This window comes from Pyrenophora tritici-repentis, chromosome 6, assembly GCF_003171515.1.
Source record: "Pyrenophora tritici-repentis strain M4 chromosome 6, whole genome shotgun sequence".
In the NCBI taxonomy this organism is placed as follows: domain Eukaryota; kingdom Fungi; phylum Ascomycota; class Dothideomycetes; order Pleosporales; family Pleosporaceae; genus Pyrenophora; species Pyrenophora tritici-repentis.
The window spans coordinates 3,030,563-3,057,012 of NC_089395.1; the positions used below are offsets into that span (position 1 = coordinate 3,030,563).

Here is a 26,450-nt window from a genome sequence, read left to right on the forward strand (position 1 = left end):
GCGGGCTCTTGTGGCAAAGGAGAGGGTTGTGGTTTTAGTTTTATACAGTGTCTCTCTGTAGGTCTTCTGTTGGCTGTCCTAGGTACCATTTTCTTGTTCCTATTCTGGTGCTAGTGATAAAAGCTAGGGTTGCTTCTATACCTATACTAGTGTGGAGTAGTAGTGGTAGTGTGACTGGGCGATGTTTGATTGTTTGTAGGAGCGTTTTTCGATGGTCTTTGTATAGATGACAGTACAGTAGTAGGTGTTCTGGCGTTTGGATGTTTTGGCAGGTGCAGCGATTAGAGTCTCGTTTCTTAAATCTCTTTAGGTAGGAGTTGAAGTATCCGTGTCCTAGCTTAAGAGAGTAGAAGGCGCTAGAGGTTACTCTTTTCGTGTTCTGTGGCATTTGGATGGTTTTGCTGATTTTAAGAGGGTATTTGGCTGAGTAGGTAGCTTTGTTTAGAGCGGTTGCTCTTGCTTTGTATTTCTCATACTCTTGGCGTTGTTCCGTTTGTTGTATCCTTTTGATTGTCGTGCCCAGGTAGGCAATGCTCTTTGTTGTTGATCTGGGGTCCTCTTTGGTTGCTCCTTTTGCTAGGTAGTCTGCTCTTTCGTTTCCAACTATATCTGTGTGTCCAGGTGCCCAGAGTAGGTGGATGTTTGCTTGTTTTCGTCGGATCGTATTTGCCGCTTTTAGACATCGGAGTTGCCAATGCTGTCCTGGGTTATCTGATAGGTTTTTAAGCCTGTAGATTGCTGCTTGGTTATCTGCGTAGACCTCAAATTCCTGGTCGGTTGTAGCGTTCTTTGCTGCGTATTCGAATGCTCGTGTGATCCCTTCTAGTTCGCCGTTGTAGACTAGCTGGTATTGTCCGATATTAACTGTTTCTGAGTAGATCTCTTGCTGAGTTGAGTTGTAGACTGCTATCCCAACTCCTATTCCTTTTCCTTCTTGTGTTTGCGAGGCGTCTGAGTATATTGTCGTGTAATTGTCTAGCCTTGTTTTAATGTAGGCTTGGTGCGCATTTGCCTCCTCTTCTTTGGATTTTTGAGAGACTGTTACGGTATAGTTTAGAGTATCCCATGGCCTAAACCGGTATGGGATAGTCTGCTCTGTGTCCCTTTTGTTGTTTTTAGGAATTGCGTTAGTAATAGTTTGTAGCTGTCTGTGCTGGTTTGGTTTCTTTGAGCGTTGGAGATTAGTTGATTGGATCCGAGTTATTGCCTTTGCAATTGGATGGGTGTTGGCTAGCAGGTTTGCTCTGCTTGCGTAGTTCCGGATAGTTGAGTTAAGCCTAATTGCTGGTGGTAGTAGGCTCGCTTCGAGGCTTGTAGGGACTGTTGGTGCTGTTCTAAACACTCCTAGTGTTTTTCGACAAGCCAGGTTGTGTAGTGACTGTAGTTTCTTTGTAGCGTAGGGTTGGTTTTGCCAGTATATTTGTGCTCCGTAGTCTGACACGCTGGTTACACATGCTAAGTATAGTTGTCTAATAGCGTGTGTTGATAGGCCGAGTTCAATGTTCGCTAGTCTTCCTAGCCTGTAGAAAGCTTGTCTGGCTTGGCTTACACGTATAGACACATGTGATTTGAATGATAGTCGGTTGTCTAGATAGATACCTAGCCACTTGACAGTGTCTTTGTGTTCTATCCGGTCGTTGTTTGGGAGTATGAGGGCTCTTTCTATCCTCTCCTTCTTAGCGGTGAAGTGGATTAGCTCTGTTTTGGATGTGTCGAAGATAATGTCTAGCTGCTCTCCCTTGGCAAAGAGTGTAGCTATCTCTTTTTGCAGTGCTCTTATGTTTTTCTTTAGAGAGGTTGATGAGGTAGTAAGAGATAGGTCGTCGATATACGATAGTTGAAAGCTTTGTAAGGCTGGGAATAGGTCTCGGATATAGATAAGGAAGAAGATTGGTGATACTGGGCTGCCTTGTGGGATGCCTGCTCTAATCTTGCTAAATTCTTCAATCTTATTATCGAATGCTAGTCTTAGGGTCCTGTTGGAGAGAAAGGATTTCGCCCAGCAAATTAAGCTAATTGGGAGTCCAAGTTTCTTAAGTCGGTCTAGAAATCGGTTGTGTATGACGTGGTCAAAAGCTCCTTTGACGTCCACGAACACTGTGGAAGTAATTTGGCCTTGCTGTTTTTTGTGTTGAATCTGGTCTACTAGGAGGAGAGCGGCGTCTATTGCAGATTTCTTGTTTCTACCTCCAATTTGTGAGGGGTGTAGGAGGTTTGTGGTTTCTGCTAGACTAGCTAGTCTTTTGGCGATAATTCTCTCTAGTACCTTCCCTAGGCTGTTTAAGAGAGTAATTACTCTATAAGCTTTCGGGAGAGAGTAGTCTAGTTTAGATGGTTTTTTGAGAATTGCTCCTGTAGCTGCTTTCCAGCACCGAGGGTGGTATCCGTAATTGAACAAGATTGAGTAGGCGATGAAGAGGATCTCTGGGTTGAACTTAAACGTAGCGGTTATAATATCTTGAGTAATGGCGTCAGGCCCTGGTGTACTACTTTTAACTTTCCTAGAACAGGCTTGTTCTAGTTCAGAAATTGATAGTTGCGGCCAGTCCCAAATGCTCTCTTGATAGTTTAGAAAGCTTGGTAGTTCTGCTGTTGGAGGAGGAGGGAACAGTGCTTTTCTAAAGGCCTTGCACTTTCCTTTGAATGTTTTCTCTAGTATCTCTCCATGGATAGGTGGAATCTTTTCGACCTTTTGATCCTTTGTGTATGCCATAGCTTTGTAGATAGACTGTGGGGTTTCTTGTTCTAGAAAGCTATTCCAATGTCTCTTCTTGGCATCCTTGATTGCTCTTGCGTAGGTGTTCCGCGCTATTAAGAAGTCTTTCTTGAATAGATATGCCTCTTGGATGGACAACTGTTGCAATTGTTGTGTGTAGACTCTTTGGCAGTGAGTAAGCTCTCTTCTTAGCTTAGTAAGCTCCTGGTTCCACCAGGGTTTTGGTTTAGGACCTAGTTTGACTTTTGGGATTGCTTTGTCAGCTGCTAGTTGGATAACTTGCGTAATTGCTTCCCCTATCTCCTCTAGTTTGCTTTGAAGCTCCTGGTCCTCTTCTAGAATTAGATTCTTGCAATCTTGTTTCCTAGGGTCGTTTATCTCGCTTATGTGCTGTAGCGTGATGTTGTTTTGAATAGCCTCGTTTAGGGTTTTTTGAAAAAGTGGCCAATCCGCCTTTTTTGTGTTAAACTTGCGTTGGTTTATTGGATTGTCTACTTGGTCGGTGTCTGATCGAATTGAGAAGAGTAGGCCGTAGTGGTCAGATCCAGTCTCCGTAGTGACTTGCCAGTCAATAGCTTTGTCAGCTAGGTCTGGGGTAACTAGGGATAGGTCTAAAACTGATTCTCTTGATAGGTGTGGCCTAAAGAAAGTGCCCGTTCCTGGTGTGTTTAGAAGGCTAAGGTTTTGGCTTTCTATCCATTCTACAAATGGGGGTGCTCCTGGGCTCGTCGATGTGCATAGTGGGTCCCACCACGGGTGGTGCTCATTTGCGTCTAGGAGTAGAATAGATGACTCTGGTAGTCTTGTGTTTGTGTTTAGAAGAACTCTTGGGATAGTCTTTATATCTCCTATACCTCTCTCGTTGTATAGGTTGAAGATATTAAACTTATGGTTTCCTTTCTGTACTACTAGTGCTATAGCGTCTGGATCTGACGTAAAACCTTCTAGTAGGTGGGTTTCTGCTAATAGCGTTCTAGAGATATAGAATAGCACTCTAGGGCGGAGTTTTGGTTCGGATTGTGGGAGAATTTGGAGGTATGCTGCGTGGCTAGTGGACCTAGTATCAGCGTAGTCGTTGTTTCTTGTTGGTGTGAGCCAAGGCTCTTGGACTGCAATTATATCAACCCTTAGTTCGACAGCTAGTTGAAGAGTAGACTCTGTAGCCTGGATACTCTTATTCAGATTCGCTTGGAGAATCTTAATGCTGTCTAACATTCTGTTGTATATTGGTTCTCCTTGTTTGTTATAGCTGCGAGGACTTCACAGTCTCTGCTATTAGCAAAGTGAGGTTCTTTGCAGTTTGAGCATTTTGGGAGTGTATGGATACAAGGCTTCCCACTTGTCGTGCAGGTGGAGCATTTATGCTGCGATGTAGGGTGGGTCCCCGCACATAGCTGGCATGCTGTTTGGTTCCGGCATTTAAGCTTTGTATGGCCAAAGCCTTGGCAGTTGTCGCATTGGGTAGTAGCTGGAATACTTCTGTACTTTTCAGTACGGAGGCTCTCTCCAAGGATAATGATCCTCGCTCCTAGTTTCTTTGCTTCAGCTTCTGTTTTAAAAGCAATAACAATAGAGCTGTTTTGCTTGTTCTTCCAGTCTTTTGTAAGCCAGTAGGAGTTACCAACTATTTGTAGTCCTTTGTTGTATGTAGGGATTTCAGTTTGAAGGATTTCTAGCGTGTCTGCTCCTTCAAAGGTTGTAGGGACGTTGTGGACTATGACTTTTGTCCAAGATTCTAGTGGTTGAGCGTGTTTGATGTTAAAGAGATCCATCCAGATGTTGGATTGCTGGAGAAGGAATTCTCCAGAGTATCCGCTTGTAGTAGTAAGTATGAGATTGTTTCTCTTACTAAGAGCTGCTAGTTGGATAACAGGTCCTGCAATGCCAGCTTTTTGGAATGCCTCGTTGATTTTGTTTCGTGCTTGGAGCGGGTTGATGGTTTGGTTTTCCTCTAGTGTTGCAACTATTTGATAGTGCGTAATTAGTTTCTTAGGCGTTGGCTTTTTCTTTGGGGCTACAGTCGTCCAAGTGGCGTTCTTTGATGGTTGAGCTGCAATTGTTGCGTATGATTGGGGAGCATTTGTGTTTGTTGTCGTTGTTGCTACTGCTACTGTTTGGTTGTTTTGACCAGCTACTGTGGCTGTTGCCTTCTTTAATGTCTTTGCTGCTTTTTCTGAAGCGTTTGCTAGAGTAGCTGAGTGGAAGGCGAGCTTGGCAGATAGTTTGTCCGAGATCTGGTTTGTAACTCTCCTTTTTCCGTGTAGTCTCTAAATACGTCTAGTAGTTCGAGTAGCTTGTTTTGCTCTTCATATGAGTTGGTCATAATAGAGGCTTGGAGGATCAGGTTTCTAGCCCATTGGATTGCCTGTTCTGGATCTTTTGCGGTTGGTTTATCAGAGTCATTCTTTTGGAATGGATTTCTTCCAGTTCTGTCGTATACAGGAGAGAAGAGGGCTGGTCGTTTGTTCATGATTGGGACTAGTCGTTCGGGTGGGTTAGGTTGAGTTTGGGTTGGGGTCGCTGGTGTCTGGTCCTCTTCTATACCCATTTGGATATCATTTTCGAGATAGATTGCGGTATTAGTGCTGTTTCCGCTTGCCTCTGGGATCTGCACTATGATATTGTCGCTGTCTGGCGGCATTTTTGTTCTGTTGTTGCTACTTTACACTAGAAGGATACCTAGTTCTTCTAGCCGTACCGGTGTGAAAGTAGTGAAAGCCTTGCTATTTTACTCTTCTTACTCTCTTTTCTCTATCTTACTGATCTATCGAGTAGATCTCTAGGATAGGAATCGATTTGGGAGACTAGAAAACAGCGAAAGAGTCAATTGTTGGTGTTTTTGGTTATCTTATCGATAAGGACTGGTCTGTGCGTTTTTGTTTTGGAAGATTGAACGCGTCTGAAGAATCTCGTTCTACTGGCTCTAGCTTTACAACCAGCTGGCTGCAGAGGCTTAGAGTAGCTGGAATGTTTTTCTTCTGATGGTTTCGACTATATTCCGATGAAAAACGACGCGTTTTGATCAGTTTTCGTGCGCGTGTATATAAGAAGCCGAGTAGAACAGGTAGGCGTCGATATTTCAACATGTCTAAACCTAGCATCGAGTGCCAGTATTTCGAGCATGTGCCTGAGCACAGCGTAGCGGCATGCAGAGAGTGCAGATATGCAGTATGGCCAGATCAGATTGAGGGCCATCTACAGAAGCAGCATAAGGTTAGTTACAAGGAGGCTGAGGCAGTTGGACAGCAGGTTCGCAGCTGGGCTGGGTTAGTCCAGTACCCTAGTGAGCTCGAGGTGCCGACTGGTGCTCCAAAGCCTGTGCGGCAATTGCCAGTGTATACAGACGGGATGTTATGCCAATTTGACTCCAGCTGCTGCTATTATGTAGCAAGAAGTAAGGAGGCTATACGAAAGCATTGGCGTAAGGACCATCAAGGATGGTCAGCAGGGAAGAAGCGAGGGCGGCCAAGTCGAACCAGGCAGAAGAGCGTGCAGGCACATATGGATAAGGGGTACCGGCTGGTCCATTGCCAGCGATTATTCAGCAGCCGGCATGGATCGCAGTACTTTGAGGTCCAGGCACCCAGCCAGGATGGAGAAGGCCCCGAAATCGTGCCCGTAGACGGGGCAGCAGCATGGGCGCGAGTGGGCGAGCAGATGGCCAAGGCGTGGGCAGACATCGAGAAGCGGGCGCAGACGACGATCCAGGAGGGCGAGCGCGACGAGGTGAACCCATGGCTGGAGCGGACGCAGTGGTTGCCGTACCTAGTGGGCATGGAGAGGCCGGATTTGTTAGCGTGCATCGAGGAGCCCGTGGCAGAGCCAGATGCCAGGCAGGAGCAGCAGGCCGAGCCGGTGGAAGCAGCGATTTGGGCAGCCATGGATGGATTGGCGCGGTTCAGCCAGGCATCCATTATTGACCGGATTGGCGTGTTTATACGGTTGGAGGCAATTCGCACAGAGATGCACCAAACCCGGTTCCAGCCGTTACAGCCGTATATGGACAAGAACGCCATTGTCAAGCACACACGACCGTGGCAGCAGATGTTAATGTTTTTTGCACGCACACAGAAAGAGCACGGGTGGAAGAGCCCCAAGTATCGGTTTACGCGCCGGCAGCGAGAGGCATGGGAGGTGTTAATCGAACAGGCAAAGCGGAGCATAGAGGGAGACGAAGAAGATGAAGCCGAGGATATGGACGAAGAGAGAGAAGAGCTGGACGAGGAGATGATGGACGACATAGACGAGGCGATAGAGGTAGCTGAGGAAGAGCCAGGTCAGGGAGAAGGCCCCGAGCCTAAGAAGTTGTCTAAGATACAGAAAGCGTGTTTGGAGTTTTGCATTGCATTACTTAACCACCGCATCACCCGTAGAGAGTATGACAGCCCGCTGGTGTGCGCGTTGGCGGTGCTGGGCGTCAAGGAGGACGGATGGAAGGGGCCGGAGCAGTACCCGCCGATATTATCGGCGGTGATCAAGATCGCTCGGTTTATGGTCGTGCAGAAGGGACTAGAAATGTCAGGGCCCGAGGAGGATAGCGGCGATGAGACAGACGACGACTTAGATGACAGCGCGTACGAGAGCGGGCCAAGCCAGCGACGGCGTCCCAAGGGGTGTTTGCAGTTAGTGCAGAAGATGATGGACCGGTTCATGGTGCGCGGCAGCCATAGCCCCATGCAGTGGATGTTGGATTTGCGGACGTATGGATTGAAGATCCATTACAACACTACAACCCGCGGGCATGTAGAGTGGACGAACGGCGACGAGCAGACTCCGCAACAATCAATCGGATCGGCATGATTGATTCCTATCTAGGTTAAAGGCTGCCTAATAAAGTAACTCTTTAACCTATATAGGAATCAATCATGTCGATCGATTGATTGTTGCGGAGTCTGGCGACGAGCTGCTGTACAAAGAGCTGCATTTTAGCATGGCGCAGTTCCGCGGCATGGTACATGGGCTGGCTAGCGAGAGCCGGCGATTATTAACAGAGGAGTTAATGTTTAGCAGCAAGGCAGCGCCGGTGCCGGCAGTGCCATGGGAGAGCATACGTGACAACCCAACCGACGAGCGGCCAGGATGGAACTTTTTGAAGGATCATCGCACAAACATGCCCGTCAACGGCGAGAGGTGGTTATTTGAGCGGGTAGGCGAGAGCGCCAGCATCCGGAGTCGGTTCATGAAGCCCGGGACGCAGTCAGGGGTAGACCGACAGGCAATAGAGCGATACATGGACCGGGTGGTAGAATTTCGCGAGAAGCTGGCGGTGTTAATGCATATAACGGGTGGGCAGCCAGCGCGAGGGCCAGAGCTACTGAGCGTACGGCATAGCAACACAGTGCAAGGGGGGCATCGCAATATATTCATCGAGGACGGCATGGTGGTGTTTGTGACACGGTACCACAAGGGATACAAAGTCAGCGGCGACGTCAAGATTATCCATCGATATTTGCCGCGCGAGGTGGGCGAGCTGGTAGTGTGGTATATGTGGCTGGTGTTGCCGTTCCAGCAGCGGCTCGAGGCGTTGGTGTGGGAGAAGGAGGCAGTTTCGTCGCATATGTGGCCAGCAGACCCCAGCGGCCGCAAGTGGACGACCGATCGGCTGCGGGAGGCGTTGAAGCGCGAGAGCCGGATCGCGATGGGCCAGGAGTGGACGTTTGCCGGGTACCGGGAGATGGCGATTGGCATCAGCCGGCGGTTTTTGCGTGGATCGACAGCGTTCCAGGCAGATGAGGGCGAGGAGAATAAGGAGTGGGCTGAGGAGCAGGCAGGAGATTCGATTGCCGACGAGCAGGCGGGCCATACGTCGCACGTGGCGGGACTGGTATACGCGCGAGGGATCATGGAGCAGTCAGGGGCCGTGGCGGATAGGCGGCAGCAGTTCCGGGCATCGAGCACGGATTGGCATAGATTTTTGGGCTTCCAGGCAGGCTTGGACGACCAGAGAAGAAGCAGCAAGCGGAAGAGAGCGCCGTTTGCACAGTCCGCAACAATCAATTAAGTGGGTCCTAGAAGGTTCAGATTGGATTGATTGATTACCGCTTTAAGCCTAGTAGTTACCTATAGGAGTTTAAGCCCTACCTAGATAGGTAAGTGGGTCTAGGAGAGTGACCGGATTGAATTGATTGTTGCGGAGTCTAGCCGTTTGAGAGCGAGGCAGACGAGGCAAGGGTGGATCGGTGGCAGCGGCTGAGGAAGATGGACGCGAGAGCGCAGCTGAAGCGCATGATGGGCGAGGAGGCCAAGTTCCGGGGGGTGCAGGAGGCAGCGATCAAAGCCATCACAGCAGGCGAGAGTCCCGTAGTAGCGGTGATGCCGACGGGGGCAGGCAAGAGCTTGTTGTTCATGTTGCCGGCGTGGGCAGAGCAGGGCGGCACGACGGTGGTGGTAGTGCCGTTGATCGCGTTGCGTGGCGACATGGCACAGCGGTGCAAGAAGCTAGGGATATCGTGCGTAGAGTGGCAGAGTCGGCGTCCGCCAGACGCAGCAGCGGTGGTGTTAGTGACGCCCGAGTCGGCAGTTGGAGAGGAATTTGCAACGTTTTTAAACCGGCTACGAGCGACGCGGCAGCTAGATCGGATTATTATCGACGAGTGCCATATCGTGTTAAACCGGCAGTACACGTTCCGCAAGCAGATGCAGCAGCTAGGTAAGCTAGTGGCTGTAGAGACGCAGATGGTCATGTTAACAGCAACGTTGCCACCCAGCGAGGAGGACGAGTTATTCCGGCGAATGCATTTTGAGCGTGGGCAGGTAAGAATGTTTAGGGCACCAACAGCACGGAGCAACATAGCGTACCGGGTGGTAAGGGTAGAGAAGGAGAGGAAGAGACAGGAGGTAGAGGCAACGGTGTTGGCGATGGTACAGCAGAAGGTCCGAAAGTATAAGAGCGGCAAGATTGTAGTGTACGGCAACTCAGTGCCAAAGGTCAAGGGGTTAGCCGAGAAGCTCAAGTGCCATGCGTATCATCACCACGCGGTTGGCAAGGCAAGCATGTTGGAGGAGTTCATGGGCGGCAAGCAGCGGGTGATTGTGGCAACCAGCGCGTTGGGCATGGGAGTGGACGTGCCCGATATCCGGTGCATTGTCCACATGGATTGGCCGTTTAGCGTGTTGGATTACGCGCAGGAGAGCGGGCGAGCCGGGCGAGACGGGGAGCGGAGCGAGGCCATCATGATGGTGCAGGACGGCGAGCAGCGAGCGGCGGATGACAAGCAGGGGAGGCGGAGCAGCGGTTGGTGCGAGCATACGTCGAAGGCATAGACGAGGCGGCGACATGTAGACGGGTAATGTTGGACGGGTATTTAGACAGGCGCGAGGCCGAGCGAGCTCGGTGCGAGGAGGGAGAGGAGAGGTGTGACGTATGCATGAGAGCCGACGGGGAGGAGATGGAGGAGGAGGAGATGGAGGAGGAGGAGATGGAGGAGGAGATGGAGGAGGAGATGGAGGAGGAGATGGAGGAGGAGATGGAAGAGATGGAGGAGGTGGAGGAGGTGGAGGAGGTGGAGGAGATGGAGGTGGTGGAGGTGGCCGAGGGCGGCAGCAGCAACGAAGAAGAGGCGGAGACATTGGAGAGGGAGCAAGAAGAGGCGCGGCAGGCGTTTAATCAGCAGCAACGAGAGCAAGGCGGCCCGCGACAGAGATTGATACAGCAGCGGCAGCAGGAGTTCGCCGACGTCGAGTGGCTGCGTAGGCAGCTGGCGCAATGGATAAACCGGTGTGGGTTATGCGAGGCGGTAGGGCAAGGATCGAGCGCACACGACGTACGGCAATGTTGGCGACAGGAGAGCCAGCGGATCAAGGAGTCGATTAAGAGGATGGAAGAGACAATTAAGTTTGAGCGTTATTCGGGCTGTTTTTGGTGTGGAGTGCCGCAGGAGATATGCAATCGGTGGGAAAGGAATAGTTTTGGGCGATATCAGAGAGTCCAAGACGGGGATTGCCAGTATAGAGGGGTATTAATAGGCGGGTTATTAAGTATAGCATTAGGGCGGAGCGAGGTAGGAAACCGATGGACGGCGCGGTTAGAGGAGTTCGGGGTTAGTAATTCAGGAGCAGGGCCGACGTTGTTTGAGTTTTTAGGAAAAAAGCGATTGTTAGAGACGGTTGAGAGCAATAACTTAGCAGGAGAGTTTTGTTGGATTACAAGATTAATAGGCGAGTAGAGGAAATATAGAGAGTTGTAACGTTGACGAGGGTAGCTCCAACAGCTCGAGTAGGTCGGATAGTGTAAGCAACGATAAAGGCAAGAGCAGCAAGATCAGCGAGAGCGTAGGCAGGGTTAGCAGCAAGAGAGATAGCAGCAACAGTGACGATAGTAGCAGCAGTAAGAGTAGCGACGAAGGCGAGGGCAGCGAGAGCAGTGATCAAGGCGAGAGCAGCGAGAGTAGTGACGAAGGCGAGGGTAGTAAAGATATTAGAGGTAGCGAAAGCAGCGGCAACAGCGAGAGCAATGAGAGCAACGACAAAGACGAGGGCAGAGAAGGTAACGAGAGCGGCGAGAGCAGTAAGAGCGCAGGCAGCGTTGGTAGCGAGAGCAATAGCTGCAACAGTGGCGATAGTGGCGATAGCGAGGGCAGCGACGACGGCGAGGATGGCGAGGACAGCGAGGATGGCGAGGACAGCGAGGGCAACTTGATGGCAGGTAGCGAAAGCAGTAATAGCAGCTTGAGCAGGGAGGAAAAGCGAGGGTCGTGACGACGGCGAGAGTAGCTCCGATAGCGAGAGCAGCAAGAGCGAGAGCAGCAAGAGCGGCAAGAGCAACGAGAGCGAGGCAGGCGAGGCAGGCGAGAGCAACGAGATGGCAAGTAGCGAGAGCGAGGCAGGCGAGGCAGGCGAGAGCAACGAGATGGCAAGTAGCGAGAGCGTAGGGAGCGAGAGAGGCGAGAGAAATAAGAGCAGCGACATGATAGGTACCGTTGGCAGCGAGAGCATCGAGAGCCGCGCATATAGCGAGAGTAACGAGAACAGAGCGAGTAGCGAGAGCAGCGACGACGGTAAGGACAGCGAGAGCAGGAGCCGCAGCGGCGAAAGGAGTTGTAGAAGCCGTAGCAGCGGTAGGAAGTGAGAAGCAGCGAGAGTAGCGCGAGCAGTGGGGGGACAGCAGGGACAGCGAGAGCAGTAGGGAAAGCAAGAGCAGGGGCAGAAGTAGTTATAGCGGCCGCAGGCGTAGTAGGAGCGGTGGGGAGTGAGGAGCAGAAGCGAGGATATCGATAGCAGCGAGAGCAGCGAGGACGGCGGGGATAGTAGGGATAGCGGGATCAGCTGTGAGAGAAGCGAGGATAGCGAGAGTAGGAAAGCAGGAGCCGCAGGCGCGATAGAAGTAAGAGTAGCAAGAGCAGTAAGAGCAGGATGTGTAGCCGCGAGGATAGAGGCAATTAAGGTAATTAAGGTGATTGCGATGATTGCGAGGACAGTAAGAGCAACAAGGGCAGCGCAAGAAAGGGGCGAACGGCAAGGGAATTAACTATTAAGTTAATTGTAGCGATTGCAAGGACAGCGGGAACAGCGAGGATAGTAAGGGCAGTAAGGGTAGAAAGGACAGCGGAAGCAGCGAGGACAACGAGGACAGCGAGGATTGTAAGGACAGCGGAAGCAGCGAGGACAACGAGGACAGCGAGGATTGTAAGGACAGCGGAAGCAGCGAGGACAACGAGGACAGCGAGGATTGTAAGGACAGCGGAAGCAGCGAGGATAATGAGGACAGCGAGGATAGTAAGAACAGCGAGGATAGTAAGGACAGTAAGAGTAGCGAGGATAGCGAAAGTAGGAGAGTAGCAGTAGCAATAGCAGTAGCCGGAGGTGTATATAAGCTGTAAGAGGTAAGAGGTAGAAGTAAGGATATTATAAGCAGCAAGGATAGCAGGGGCAGAAGCGGCAACAGGTGCAGGGGTAGTAGGAGTAGTAATAAGAATATTAAGAGCAGTGCAAGTTACAAGGACAAGGGACAAAGTAAGGACAGTAGAGATAGTAAGAGTATCAGGAGCAGCGAGAACAGAAGCCGTAGGATTGATAGCGAAGATATTAAGAGCAGCAAGGAAAGCGAAAGTAGCGAGGGTAGTAAGAGCAGCGACAAGAGGAGCGGTAGCGGCCGCCGAAACCGCAGTTACCGCAGGTGGAGGAGGCGTAGGAGGTAAGGGGCAGAAGAGAGCAGTAGAGACAGCGGGAACAGCGGGGAAAGCGAGAGCAGCAAGAAGGACGGGGATAGTAGAGATAGAGGAAGTGGCGAGAGCAGAAGCAGTAATAGGGAGGATTGCGGAATGCGGAGGAGTAAGAGCGGTAGGAGTAAGAGTAGCAAGAGCAGGACGTAGAAGTAAGAGCCGTAGGAGCAGGAGCAGTAAGAATAGCAGGAGTAGCAAGGGTAGGAGCTTTAAAGGCGGCAGCAACGAGGGTGTTACAAGCAGCGAAAATAATAGGAGCAGGGAGAGTGGTCGCAGTAAGGATAGCGATAGAAGCGAGGTTGGCGACAGCAGGGACAGTAGTAGTAGCAAGAATAGCGAGAGTAGCGAGAGCAATAGCAGTGAGAGCTAGAGCATTAAGAGTAGCAGCAATAAGAGCAGTAACCGTAGGAGTAGGCGCATTAAGAGTAAAAGCTGCAGGAGTAAGAGCAGTAAGGGCGGAAATAGTAGGAGCGTAATTAGCGAGAGCAGGAGCAGCGAGGACAGCAGGAGCAGCTGGAATGGCGAGAGCAGCAAGGACGGAGTGGATAGCAAGAATAGGAAGCGTAGGGGCCGCAGTGGCGATATTTGTAGAAGCGGCAGTAAACACAGGTGTAGTAGTAGCCGTAGGAGTAATAACGAGCATGTTAAAAGCAGCAAGGACGGCAGGAACAGCGGGAGTTGCAATAGTAGAACCCGTAACCGTAATTGAATAGACAGTAAGAGTGATAGTCGCGATAGAAGGAAAAGTTACAAGAATAGCAGCCGTAGCCGTGGTAGAAGCAAGAGTAATTATAATAGAGGCAAAGATAGTAACAGTAGTAAGAGTAATAAGCACAGTAAGGGTATAGTAAGAGCAAAAGTTTAAAGAAGAGTTATTTATGTTAAAAATAAGTATGCAGGTATAAAGCAAAGAAAAGAAAGATTCGAAAAGAGAGAGTATAAAGTTGGTGAGATTCATAATCTATAGATGAGGTAGGTAAAACAGGTATAGTTTGTAGTATATATTAGATAGTGTTTAAGAAAGAAATCAAGCATAGAATTAAGTAGGATTTAAGGATTAGGATTGTAGTAGAAGACAGAGCAAGTTATTAGGAATACATTAATAAGAAGATAGAAGAAAAGATTAAGTTTATATAAAAGTAGAGTCATAAGAAGAAGATATAAATAAAAAAGATATAAGAGATTATGTTTCAATAATATTAAAAAGAGATGTTAGAAAAGAAAGAAGAATAAAAGAAACCCGATATAATTTAAGAGGAGTATAGTAAAGGGAATAGAAGATAGGTAGAAGAAGAAAGAGAGAGAAAGATAAGGAAGTTTATAGAGAAGGACATGAGAAGCAAAAGATAAAGAGAAAGAAGGAGAAGTAAAGAAAATAGAAAGAGAAGTAAAGAAAAATATAGAGCAAGTAAAGAGAGAGTAGCAAGAACAGCAGTAGTAATAAGGATAAGGATAGAGTTAAGGTACAGTACAATAATGCATAGTGGGTATTTAAGCAACAGTAGTAAGACGAGGCAGGCCGTGTTGGACGTGCATACAGTAGGTAGAGTTTAAGTTTACCGACGCAGAATAGTGATAGAGGTATATAGGGTAGTAGATAATGCGATGCGGTATATAGACGGCGGTAGGCGAAGGACAGAGCCGACACAATATACAACAGTATTAGAGAACTAAGAGGTAGTAGGCAAAGGAGATAGTTGAAGAAGTATTTAGGTTGTGTTTAGTATAGCGAATGGTATAACGTGTGTATACAAGCAATAAGAAGATAATAGATACGGAGGAGATTAGACAGCAGATATAAAAGATTGTTAGTTTCGAGGGTATTTATAGCAAGGTTGTTAGGATTAGTATAGGGAAGCAAGAATAGAGTAGCATAGGGATAGATAGGAGGTTAGTAGAACAGAGAGTTAAAGTAAATTTAATAGAGGGATTCGTAAGACAGTTTTAGAGCAAGTAGGGGTTAGGGTGTACAGAAACGAATAGGTTAATAAGAGAGTTTTATTAGAGTCAGCCGTTTATAATAGAGGAGAACAATAAACAACAGAGGTTATTGCAGAGAAGGGTATAGGCCGAGGTAAAGGGAAGAAGAGAGAAGATATAGTGGCAATAGGAAAAGTTTCCGAGTTAGGGTATTTAGTAGATGTTATATAGATTAAGTGATAAAAGCGAGTAAATTAGATTAAAAATAAGGAGAGATAGAAATAGATGAAGAGGAAAGGAAAGAAGAGAGAGGAACAGAAGAGAGAGAGGGGAAGGATGGATGTGGTGGAGAGGAGAGATGAGGAGGGGCAGGGAGGGTTGGAGCAGCAGGAGCAGGAGCAGGAGCGACAAGGCGGGTGGCGGAGGTGAATACAGCAGCGGCAACAGGAGTTTAGGGAGGTAGAGTAGTGAGGTAGGGAATTAGGATGGTAGGGGAATGGATAGGGAATATGCAAAGGGGCGGATAATGGGCGAAGCGAGGAAAATATAGGGAGATGTTGGTGAGGGGAGGGGGGAAGTGTAAAAGAAGCGATTACGATTGTTTTAGAGCCGATTCAGTTTAAGGGTTATTAGGGGCGTTTTTGGTGGGAGGTAGAGTAGGAAAGGAATTGTTAGGGGCGGTATTAGAAGGTAAGAGATGCAAATTAACAGTATAAAGGAGTATTCACGGGGGGTTTATTAGGGCAGCGTTTAGGTAGAGGGAGGTAGGAAAGCGTTAGGGGGCGGGGTTAAAGGGGAGAAGAGGATTTATAGTAGATAAGACAGGGTTAGGGGTATAGAAGGAAGAAAGGGTTAGGGTTACAGAATAAAGAGAGGGATAGGTAAGAAATGAATAGAAGAATAAAAATATTCATAAGGAGATAAAGGAGGATTAGATTACAGGCAAAATAAGGTAGAAGAGCAATTCGTTAGGTAGTATGTAGAGGGGAAAGAGTGGGTAATAAGATATAGAAGGCGAGTATTAGAAAAGTATTTGGAGGGGCAAGGAGGCGAAGAGAGATATAAAGAAGAGGAGGAGAGATTTTTAGTGTGTAGACAAGCGGACAAGGAGATAGACAGCAGCAAAGAGCAGTAATAAAGAGGAGATATAGTAGAGAGGAGGGTAGAGCAGTAGGAGCAGGAGCGACAAGGCGGGTAGTAGAGTTTAATACGGCAGTGATAACAGGAGTTTAGGCAGGTAGAGTAGTAAGACAGGCAATTAGGATAGTAGGGGAATAGATAGGGAATATGCGAAGGGCGGGTGATAAGCAAAGCGAGGACAAAATAGGGAGATGTTAGTGACGGGGAGGAGAAATACAAAAGAAGCAGTTAATTATTATTATTATATTTCCATTAGAGTCCTGTATCAGTCGGTGACTATGTAGGACTTTGGCTAAGCCGTTCTATGTATGATGGTCGTTGTGGAGTTTCTATGGGTCTTGTACAATTTGGGTGGTGTTTTGCGTACTCCAATTTCAGAGCTAGTCTTCCATTGGCGCGGGTGCTAAAGAGCAGTGTGGTGAATAGAAAGAGATGTAGCAGCGGGCTCTTTTAGATAAGGAAATATTGTTTTTGTAGTTTTATACAGTGTCTGTCTGTTCGGTGGTTTGCCCAAGGTGCCATTTTCTCGTGCCAATCCTAGTACTTGCAATAAAGGCTAGAGTAGCTTTGATGCCTGTCTTTGTTTGGAGGAGGAGTGGGAGGGTGATGGGTCTGTGTGGTATTGCTTCTTTGAGTGTATTTCGATGTGTTTTGTACTGTTTGCAATCTAGAAGTAGATGCTGTGGTGTTTGTGGTTTGTAGCATATACATAGATTGCAGTCTCTCTTGTTGAATCTCTTAAGGTAGGAGTTGAAGTATCCATGTCCTAGCTTGAGTGAGTAGAACGCGCTCGAGATTTCTCTTGGTGTTCCCTTCGGGACTTTGATTGTTGTATGTGTGTTGAGCTTGAAGATCCTTGAGTAGGAGCTTCTGTTTTTGGTGGGCCTGTCGGTATACCTCTTGTACTCCATCAGTTGTTCTGTTTTTTGTATTTTGTTGATTTCTGTGCCTAAGTAGGCTAGGCTCGCTGTGGTCGATGTTGTTGGTCTCTCTTTAGCTGCTTCCTTTGCTAGCGTGTCGGCTTTTTCGTTGCCCTTGACGTCGTTATGTCCTGGGGCCCACTGCAGGTGGATCGATGCTTTCTTTGTCGTTATTCTCTTTGCAGCTCTGATGCATCTTAGTAGCCACTGTTGTCCCGGGTTGTCCGATAGGTTGTTAAGCCTATGGATTGCTGCTTGGTTGTCTGCGTATACGTAGATCTCTTGGCCTTCTTGTGCCACTGTAGCCGCGTGTTCAAATGCCTGTGCTATCCCCTCTAGTTCACCGTTGTAGACTAGTTGGGAGCATCCAATGTTTGTCTTTTGAGAAAAGGTTTCTTCGTGGGTGGAGCTGTACGCTACTACACCTACGCCGATCCCTATTCCCTTGTCGTGTTGTGAGGCATCTGAGTAGATTGCGGTGAAGTTATCTCCGCTCCTTGATAGGATATAATCCGTGTGTGCAATTGCCTCTTCCTCTTTGCTCTTTTTTGATACAGTAACCTTGTAGTTAAGACTTTCCCATGGTCTGAACCTATATGGGATTATCTTTTCTACGCTATTGTTGTCTCTCTCTGGGATTGACTTAACAATAGTGTATAGTTGTCTATGCTGGTTTGGCTTTTTGTAGCTAGCTTTGTCTGTATTTGTGATCCTTGTAATTGCTTTCTGGATTGGGTGGTTGCTGGATAGCTGGTGTGCTCTAGACGCATACTTTCGGTTGTTGGTGTTGAGTCTAATTGCAGGTGACGTAAGTCCGGATTCAATGCTTGTTGGTAGGGATGGTGACGTTCTAAACACTCCAATTATCTTTCTACACGCCAGGTTGTGCAGTGATTGTAGGAGGCTAGTGGCGTAGCTTTGGTTCTTCCAGTATATTTGTGATCCGTAGTCTGCAACGCTTGTGACGCATGCTAGGTATAGTTGTCGTACTGCTTTTGGGGAGAGTCCTCTTTCGATGTTGGCTAGTCTCCCTAGTCTATAGAATGCTTTCCTTGCTTGGCTTACGCGTGTAGCAATATGTTCCTTGAAGGACAGTCTATTGTCTATGTGGATACCTAGCCATTTGATTGTGTCTTTCGGTTCTACAATGGTGTTGTCTGGAAGCTGTAGGCTTCTCTCTTTTCTCTCTTTCTTGGCGGTAAAGTGGATGAGCTCTGTCTTAGCTATATCGAACATAATCGCTAAGTTTTTCCCTCGGTGAGATAGTAGGCGGACTTGCTGTTCTAGTATTTTGACATTTTTCTTTAGCGATGTTGAGGATGTCGATAGAGATAGGTCGTCAATATAGGATAGGTTGAAGCTTTGTAGTCCTGGGAAGAGGTCTCTGGTGTAGATAAGAAAGAAGATTGGAGACACTGGGCTGCCTTGAGGTATCCCAGCTATTATCTCGGAGAATTCTTGTGTCTTATTGTCGAAGGAGAGTCTTAGCGATCTGTTTGAGAAGAAGGATTTTGTCCAAGCGATAAGACTAATTGGAAGGCCTAGCTTCTTAAGCGTTCGCAGGAATTGATTGTGTGAGACGTGGTCAAATGCTCCCTTTACGTCTAGGAAGATAGTTGATGTTATTTGGCCTTTCTGTTTCTGGTGCTGAATTTGGTCGATGAGTAGCATAGCTGCATCTATTGCAGATTTCTTGAGTCTACCCCCAATTTGGGTTGGGTGTAGTAGCTCTGTGATTTCTGCTAGATTGCTCAGCCTACTTGCGGTGATCCTCTCGTTAATCTTTCCTAAACAGCTTAATAGAGTGATAACTCTGTAGGCTTTTGGGATTGAATAGTCTGGTTTTGATGCCTTTTTAAGAACAGCTCCTGTAGCTTGTTTCCAGCATTTTGGGTGGTATCCATAGTTGAATAGGAGTGAGAAAGCTCTAAACATTGTTTGCGGTTGAGCTTTGTACGCGGCTGTGATTATGTCTTGTGTTATTGCATCTGGTCCTGGGGTGCTACTTTTGACTTGACTTGAGCATGCTCGTTCTAGTTCAGTCGTGGATAGTGCTGGCCAATCCCATCTCTTTTCCTGGTAGTTGGTGAATGTGGGCGCTTCGGTTATGGGCGGTGGTGGGAATAGCGTGTTGCGGAACGCTTGGCATTTCTTGTCGAATGATGTTTCTCCTTGTATAGGTGGAATTCTTTCGACTTTGTTATCCTTTGTATATGCCATGGCTTTGTAGATTGACTGCGGGTCTTCCTTCTCTAGGAATTCATTCCAGTGTTTCCTTTTAGCGTCTTTGATTGCCTTGTTGTAGGTGTTTCGTGCACGTAGGAAGTCTCTTTTCTCTAGGTAGGCGTCGTGTATCGCAGTAGTTTCGAGCTTTTCTTTAAAAATCCTTCTATAGTGGGAAGTGTCTTGTCGTAGCTTTGTCAGCTCTTTGTTCCACCAAGCTTTTGGTTTTGGACCAAGTCTAGTGATAGGGATAGCTTTGTTTGCTGCAGTTTGGATTGCTTGAGTTATTGCTTTACCAATCTCTTCTAGCTGTTGCTCTAGCTCTGTATTGTTGCCGAGGAGGAGGTCCATTAAGTCTGCCTTTCTTGGATCACTGATCTGGTCCATATCTTGCAAGGTTTGACTGTTTTGGATTGCCGTTTCTAGTTCTTTGTTGAAGGTGTCCCAGTTAGCCTTTGCAGTATTAAATCTGGGTTGGTTTGTCGGGTTTTCTACAAGGTCTGCGTTTGTTTGGATGGAGAATAGGAGGCCGTAGTGATCTGATCCAGTTTCAGGTATAGTCTGCCAGTCCGTAGCTTTGCTAGCCAAGTCTGGAGTGACAAGTGAGAGGTCTAGGACTGTTTCTCTAGATAGGTGTGGTCTGAAGAATGTGCCTACTCCTGGTGTGTTTAGGAGCTCTAGATCTTGTTCTTCAATCCAGTCAATAAATGGCTGTGCTCCTTGGCTCGTCGTTGGGCATAGCGGGTCCCACAATGGATGGTGCTCGTTGCTATCTAGTACTAAAATAGAACTTGGCGGAAGCTTAGTGTTAAGTATAGCTCTGGGCAGTGTTTTTTCCCCTTCGGCGTTTGTTTGGTTGTATACGTTAAATAGGTTAAATTGGAAATTAGAACCTTTTATTGTAATAGCCATTGCGTCTGGGTCTATTTTGAAGTCGTTTTGGGTGAATGTCTCTGCTTCTAGTGTTCTAGATATATAAAATAGAACCCTAGGGCGGACGGGTAGGTTTGTTACTGGTAAGATCTGGATAAACGCAGTGTGATTTATGGATCTTGCTGTTGCGTAGTTGTCGTTGGTAGTTAGCCATGGCTCTTGAATTGCAATTATATCAGCTTTAAGTTCAACTGCAAGTTGCAGTGTAGACTCAGTCGCTGTAATGCTCTTGTTGAGATTGACTTGGAGGATCCTAATGTTGTTCAACATTAAAATCCTGCGGGGATGCTCTTTGTTACTGCTTGGTAGAGTTCGCACTCTTTGCTGTTTGCAAAGTGGGGCTCTTTGCAGTTACTACAGTGGGGGAGTGTATGGTTGCAGGGTTTTCCTTTTGTATTACACACTGAGCATTTGTGTGTTGTAGTTGCATGTTCTTCTCCGCACAAATTGCATGCTGGTTGGTTTCGGCATCTAGTGGCTGGGTGGCCAAATTGTTGGCAGTTTAGGCATTGGGTAGATGCTGCTATAGGCTTAAACTTTTCGGTGAAGAGAGTTTGTCCAAGGATTGTAATTCTACCACCAAGTCTGGCTGCGTCTTCGGCTGTTTTGAATGCTATTACAATAGAGCTGTTCTTCTTGTTTTGCCATTCTCTTGATATCCAGTATGGGTTGCCAGTAATTTGTAGTCCGTTGTTGTATGCTGGGATTTCTGTGTGGAGTATCTCTAGTGTCTCTGCTCCCTCCCATTCTGTTGGCACATTATGTACTACTACTTTCGTCCATGATTCTAGTAGTTGTACATTCTTTAGCTCAAACTTTTGATGCCATATATGCTTGTGTTGGACTAGGTATTCTCCTGAGTAGGTTGGAGTGGTTGTTAGAATAATATTGTTCTTTCTACTTGTTGTTACTTCCTTCACTACTGGGTCTTTGATGCCGCCCTTTGTGAACTCTTCGTTGATTAGGTCTCTAATCTGGAGTGGTGTGTGAGACGTAGGCTGGGTAAGCGTAAGGACTGCTTGGTAGTAGCTTGCTGGCTTTTTGTTTGTCTTCTTTTTTGTAGACACTGTAGTCCATGTGTTTCCGTTGTTCTGGGCGGCTACGCTAGCGTATGATGTCTTGTTTTGTTGGGTGTTTTGGGTGTTTTGGGTGTTTTGGATGTTCTGGGTGTTCTGGTTGTTTGGTTTTTCTTGGTTGTTTGGGTTTTGTGGTCCAGTTGCGGCATTAACAGCTTTCTTTAGTGTCTTTGTAGCTTGTTGGGAGGCGCTTGTAAGCGTTGCAGTCTGGTACGCAAGCTGTGCTGTAAACTTCTCAGTCATTTGCTGCGTAACCCTGCCTAGTTCCGTAAAGTCTCTAAAGACGTCCAGTAGTTGTAGTAGTTTGTTTTGGGATAGATGGGATTCGGCCATAGTAGATGCTTGTAGAATTAGGTCCCTTGCCCAGAAGATTGCTTGGGTTGAGTCCTTTGCTCTTGGTTTCTTTTCTTGGCTGTTCTGGAATGGGTTTCTCTCTCTTGTAGTTATCTCTGGGGAGAATGCCGCTGGTCTTTTATTTAGTGGTGGCTGAATAATTAACCTTGGTGTTTCTTGGGTGGTCTGCTCGATGGGTGTTGTTGGGTTGTCTTGGTGCCTTTCGTCGGTCTCCATTTCGTCGTCCAGTGTGCTTGAGGTCCGGAGGTCTTCTGGTAGCTGGACTACGATAGTGTCGCTATCTGGGGCCATTTTAGCCTCTCTGTTGTCTTGTTGTTGTTGTTTCTTGGCTTGGTCTGTGCGTTTGCTTCTGAAAGTTCGGACGCGTCGCGTTTGGGGTACTAGACTCCTTGTATCTCCACAACCACGCGGCTGCACGGCTTGGGAGTAGTCGGAATCTATTTCTTTCGATGGATATAGTTGGTTTCTGATGGAGTTTCACGTGTTCGGAAAAAACTCGAAGTTGTGTGTGGGATGAAAGAAGCAGTTAAGATTGTGTTAGAGTAGATTTGTATAAGGGTTATTCGTTATGTATTTAGTAGGGAGTTAGGCAGGAGAAATGTAAGGGGTAGGAGAGGAATTGTTCGGGGCAGTATTGGATAGTACGAGACGCAAATTGATAGTGTAACAGAGTATTAATAGGGGGGTTAATAGAGGAAGAGGTAGGGTAGAGGGAGGTAAGAGAGTAGTGGAGGGCGCGGTTAAAGGGGTTAGGGGTAGAGAGAGGAAGGGTCAGGGAGAGGAAGGGTCAGGGAGGGTAGAGAGGATCAGGGAGGGTAGAGAGGATCAGGGAGGGTAGAGAGGATCAGGGAGGGTAGGGGTTAGGTATTATAGTATAAGAAGATAACTAGAGAAAGTAAGTAAAAAGAGTTAAGAATAATAAAGTGGATAGTAAATAATATATAGGGGGTTTTAGAGAGGAGGAAATATAAGAGAGTTTACTAGAAAATAAGAAAGAGGGGTTTCAGAGTAGGCAGAAGCGTAAAGCAAGAGCATAGGGCAGAGGAAAAGAGGAAAAGAGGTAGAGTTTAAAGAAGGCCGCCGGTTGCGGTAAGGAAGATGCAAAGGCGAGAGTAGTAGAAGAGAATATAAGAGAGGATTATATGTTAGGGGTAAATAGGTAAGAGGGGGCGGGGATTTAGGGGCGCAAAAGGAGGGTAGAGAAAGAAAATACAAGAGAGGTAGAGGTAAAGGGTTAGAAAGAGAGTTAGAATAGAATTTTTATAAGATAAGGTAGGTTTAGAGGACGCAGAGTTGTAGAGCGAAGTAGAGGGTAGGGTGTAAGAGTAGAGAGTAAGGAGTTAAAAGAAGTTAGATAGGGCGTATAAGTAGTAACACCCCGTTTTTAGGGTTAAGAAGTATTTAGGAGGAGAAAGGGAGAAGTAGGAAAAGAAGAGGGAGAGTAAGAGTAAGCCGTAAGGTGTCACAAAGAGGGTAGAGTAAGAGTAGAGGAGAGAGTAGAGGGGGTGGTGGGTGGACCCGTAAGGTGTTACAAAAAGGGTGGAGTAAGAGTAGTTATTGTAGGATTAATTAGGTTATAGGAACGCAGGCGGTGGAGTGAGTTCCGGGGGCGCAGTACAGCAAGTCAGACGGGGCAGATAGGACAGACAAGGAGGCGAAACAAGTAGTAAGGGGGAAGAGGAGGTTTCACAAGTAGGTAGGGCGAAGAGAGGGTTTCATAGGTAAGTAGGATATAAAGAGAAAGGGGAGTGTTAGGAAGAGATAAGTAAGGTATTATAAAGAAGAGGAGTATGTGTTATAAGGGTAGATAGTAGCGTGTAAAGAGTAGAGTAAAGAGTAGAGTAAAGAGTAGAGTAAAGAGTAGATAGTAGAGAGTGTAGGAAGTTAAGAAGGAGTAGAAGTGGTAAAGGAAGAGAGGGAGTAGGTAATAAAAACGGTAAGAGAGAGTAAAACGCAGAAGGAAAAGTAAAGAAAGTAGGTAAGTAAAGAGAAGTAGTAGGTAGTAGAAGAAGAGAAGTAGAGAAATAAAGAAAGGTTACAGGGTTAGGGAGAGTAAGAAGGGTAAGGGAGTAGGGATAATAGAAGAGGATAGAAGAGATAGTAAAAGAGAAAAAAAGAGAAGAGATATAAGAAGAGAGAAAGAGTGAAGAAGAGAGAGATGATAGTTAATATAATATAGAAAAGTAAGAAAATAGATATAAGAGAATAGAATAGTAATAAAGAGTAAGAGTAAGAGCAGAAGTAAAGGAAAGGAAGAGAGAGAAAAAGGAAAATGAGAAGTAGAAGTGAAGAAGAAAGAGAGCAAGAAAGAGAGCAAGAGTAAAGAAAAGGGTAAGAGTAGAAGTAGAAGTAGTGAAAGCGGTAAGAGAGAGTAAAGTAGGTAGTAGTAGAAGAAAGAAGTATAGAAAGGAAGTAAAGAGGAGTAGTAGGTAGTAGAAAAAGAGAAGTAGAGTGAGTAAAGAAAGTCGGAGAAGAAAGAGAAAAAGGGTGAGAAGAGGTAATGAGTAAGGAGTAGGAAGAGAAAGGTTAGAGAGTAGAGTTAAAAGTAAAAATTCGAAAGGGTTAGTAGAAGGAGAGAAAAAGGAAGGAGTAGGGAGTGAGGTAAGTAGGAGAGAAAGAGGTAGAAAGAAGAGGAAATAGGGAAAGTAAAGTAGATCAAGAGAGAGGAAAGGGAAGTTAGAGGAGTAAAAGAAGTTGAGAGAGGAAAAGAGGGGAGGTGTAGTAGTAGAGGGAGAGGGTAAGGGAGAGATTGAGGGTAAGGGAGAGATTGAGGGTAAGGGAGAGATTGAGGGTAAGGGAGAGATTGAGGGTAAGGGAGAGATTGAGGGTAAGGGAGAGATAAGGGAGAGATTGAGGGTAAGGGAGAGAGTGAGGGTAAGGGATTTTAGGGAGGAGGAAATACAAGAGAGTTTAATAGAAAGCAAGAAAGAGGGGATTGAGAGTAGGCGGAAGGGCGAAGGGAGAGGGTAGGGCAGAGGAAAAGAGGTTAAGTTTCAAGAAGCCGCCCGTTGCGGTAATAATAATACAAAAGCGAGAGTAGTAGAAAAGAATATAAGAGAATATTATATTTTAGAGGTAGATAGATAAGAGAGGGCGCGGAGTTGTAGACGCAAAATAATAGTAGAGAAAGAAAATACAAGAGAGATAGAGGTAAAGGCAAAGAAAGAGAGTAAGAAGAGGAGTTTTATCAAGGTAAGATAGATTAAGGGGGCGCAGAGGGTAAATTGTAAGAGTAGAGAGTAGAGAAAGAAGAGAGAGAGAGTAAGAGTAAGCTGTAAGGTATCACAAAAAGGGTAGAGGAGAGGGTAGAGTAGAGAGAAGAAGTTTAACAAGTATAAGATAAAAGAAAGAAGAAATATAAAAGTAGAGAGAAGTAAAGAAGAAGAAGAGAATCGAAGAAGTATAGGAGGATAGAAAGAAAAGAAGGAGGTAAACGAAAAGAGAAAATAAATAAGAAGAGTATAAAAGAAGATAGTTAGAAATTAAGACGAAGTAGATAAGGAAAGAGGTATATTAGAAGAAGAAAGGATAAAGAGAAAAGAGAGGAAAGAAAAGTAGATTATTAAAAGAGAAAGAAGAAGGTAAGAGTAGAAGTAAGCGTAAAAGTAAGAGGAAAGAGAAAGAGAGTAAGAGTACGAGTAGGAGTAAAGGTAGTAATAATAGTATTAGTGAGTGTAAGAGTAAAGGGAATAATAAGAATAAGAGTAACGGTGATAAGGAGGGAGAAATAGAAGAGAAAAATAAAAAAAGTATTATAAAGCGGTAAGAAAAGAAGAAGAAAATAAAGACAAAGGGAGAAATGTAAAAAGTAGAAAGAAGAGAAAAGAGAGTTAGAAAGTAGAAAGTAAGAATAGAAAAGTAGTGATTAGAGAGTAAGGAGAAGGAGTAGAAGTGCAGTATGTATAAAGAATAAATTAAGGAGAAGATAGTAGAGAAAAAGATTAGAGGAAAGAAAGGTAAAAGAGAAAAAGGTAGAAAGAGGAAAGTAGAGTAAAGAAGATAAAGAAGAGTAAGAAAGGGACAGTAGAGAAAAGAATAGGAAGAGGTAATAGGTAGAAAGTAGAAAGAAGATAATAGTAGAAAAGAAAAGAGAGAAATAGGTAGAAGAGTAGAGAGAAGAAGTTTAATAAGTAGAAGATAAAAGGGAGAAGAAATATAAGAGTAGGGGAGAGTAAAAAAGAACAGAGTTAAGGAAGAGGAAATAAGAAGAGTATAAAAGAAGATGGTATGAAGTAGAGATAAAGTAGAGAAGAGGAGAAGAAAATTAGGAGAAGAAAAGATAGAGGGGTAAGAGAGGGAGAAGAAGATAAGAAGAATAGAGAGAGAGATAAGATTGTAAGTAAGAAAAAGAATAGAGGTAATAGTGAGAGTAGAGGTATTAAGAATAGTATTAGTTAGTATAATAGAAAGGGTAATAGAGATGGAGAAATAGAAGTAGAAGAGAAGAAAGAAAAAAGGAAATTAGAGGAGAAAGAGGTAAAAAAAGGATAAGGAAAGAGAAAAAAAGGAGATGAGAGATAAGAGAAGTAGAGAGAGTAGAAGAAAAGAAAGAGAAAAAGAGGAAGTGAAAGAGAGGAGGAGAGAAAGTGAAAGAGAAGAGGGGAGAAAAGAGAAGAGAAGAAATAAAGAGAATAAAGGGAAAGTAGAGAGTGAAAGGGTAGAAGAGTAGAAAAGAAGAGTTTATAGAGTAAAAGAGAAGAAGTAAAGAAAGTAAAGAGTGAAGGGATAGAAGAAGAAGAGTAGGGAATTAAAATGAAAAGGTAGGAGAGAAGAAGTAGAAAGTAAAGAAAATAAGAATAGGAGGTATAGAGAGTAGAATTGGAGAGTAGAAGAAAGAGGGAAGTTAGAGGAGAGTTAGAAGTTAGGAGAGTTGAGGAGGGGAGGGGTGGTGGTAGAGGGTGAGGGTGAGGGTTAGGGTTAGGGTTAGGGTTAGGGTTAGGGTTAGGGTTAGGGTTAGGGTTAGGGTTAGGGTTAGGGTTAGGGTTAGGGTTAGGGTTAGGGTTAGGGT

General features: G+C 46.0%; 9 protein-coding genes across 9 annotated transcripts; 4 read left to right on the plus strand and 5 right to left on the minus strand.

The window, feature by feature from the left end:
* Nucleotides 1-40: 40 nt before the first annotated feature.
* On the minus strand, nt 41-5,186 carry PtrM4_123840 (uncharacterized protein; the record flags this gene model as incomplete). The annotated part of the gene is made up of 3 exons (XM_066108607.1): nt 41-3,924; nt 4,107-4,950; nt 4,992-5,186. 3 exons carry the CDS (start codon nt 5,184-5,186, stop codon nt 41-43), a joined length of 4,923 nt encoding a protein of 1,640 aa, XP_065961792.1.
* Nucleotides 5,187-5,800: 614 nt separating this feature from the next.
* On the plus strand, nt 5,801-7,516 carry PtrM4_123850 (DUF3505 multi-domain protein; the record flags this gene model as incomplete). Its single annotated transcript, XM_066108608.1, has 1 exon — nt 5,801-7,516. One exon carries the CDS (start codon nt 5,801-5,803, stop codon nt 7,514-7,516), a length of 1,716 nt encoding a protein of 571 aa, XP_065961793.1.
* A 130-nt stretch (nt 7,517-7,646) lies between these two features.
* PtrM4_123860 (uncharacterized protein) lies at nt 7,647-8,717 on the plus strand (the record flags this gene model as incomplete). The annotated part of the gene is made up of 1 exon (XM_066108609.1): nt 7,647-8,717. The coding sequence occupies one exon, from the start codon at nt 7,647-7,649 to the stop codon at nt 8,715-8,717; it is 1,071 nt and encodes a 356-aa protein (XP_065961794.1).
* A 136-nt stretch (nt 8,718-8,853) lies between these two features.
* PtrM4_123870 (RecQ, Superfamily II DNA helicase) lies at nt 8,854-9,135 on the minus strand (the record flags this gene model as incomplete). The annotated part of the gene is made up of 1 exon (XM_066108610.1): nt 8,854-9,135. One exon carries the CDS (start codon nt 9,133-9,135, stop codon nt 8,854-8,856), a length of 282 nt encoding a protein of 93 aa, XP_065961795.1.
* Nucleotides 9,136-9,574: 439 nt separating this feature from the next.
* Nucleotides 9,575-9,979, plus strand: PtrM4_123880 (RecQ, Superfamily II DNA helicase; the record flags this gene model as incomplete). Its single annotated transcript, XM_066108611.1, has 1 exon — nt 9,575-9,979. The coding sequence occupies one exon, from the start codon at nt 9,575-9,577 to the stop codon at nt 9,977-9,979; it is 405 nt and encodes a 134-aa protein (XP_065961796.1).
* A 104-nt stretch (nt 9,980-10,083) lies between these two features.
* Nucleotides 10,084-10,529, plus strand: PtrM4_123890 (uncharacterized protein; the record flags this gene model as incomplete). Its single annotated transcript, XM_066108612.1, has 2 exons — nt 10,084-10,405; nt 10,501-10,529. 2 exons carry the CDS (start codon nt 10,084-10,086, stop codon nt 10,527-10,529), a joined length of 351 nt encoding a protein of 116 aa, XP_065961797.1.
* Nucleotides 10,530-10,858: 329 nt separating this feature from the next.
* PtrM4_123900 (uncharacterized protein) lies at nt 10,859-11,623 on the minus strand (the record flags this gene model as incomplete). The annotated part of the gene is made up of 1 exon (XM_066108613.1): nt 10,859-11,623. The coding sequence occupies one exon, from the start codon at nt 11,621-11,623 to the stop codon at nt 10,859-10,861; it is 765 nt and encodes a 254-aa protein (XP_065961798.1).
* A 479-nt stretch (nt 11,624-12,102) lies between these two features.
* PtrM4_123910 (ComEC, membrane metal-binding protein) lies at nt 12,103-13,519 on the minus strand (the record flags this gene model as incomplete). The annotated part of the gene is made up of 2 exons (XM_066108614.1): nt 12,103-13,083; nt 13,193-13,519. The coding sequence occupies 2 exons, from the start codon at nt 13,517-13,519 to the stop codon at nt 12,103-12,105; spliced, it is 1,308 nt and encodes a 435-aa protein (XP_065961799.1).
* A 2,896-nt stretch (nt 13,520-16,415) lies between these two features.
* On the minus strand, nt 16,416-21,733 carry PtrM4_123920 (uncharacterized protein; the record flags this gene model as incomplete). The annotated part of the gene is made up of 2 exons (XM_066108615.1): nt 16,416-20,265; nt 20,457-21,733. The coding sequence occupies 2 exons, from the start codon at nt 21,731-21,733 to the stop codon at nt 16,416-16,418; spliced, it is 5,127 nt and encodes a 1,708-aa protein (XP_065961800.1).
* Nucleotides 21,734-26,450: the final 4,717 nt, after the last annotated feature.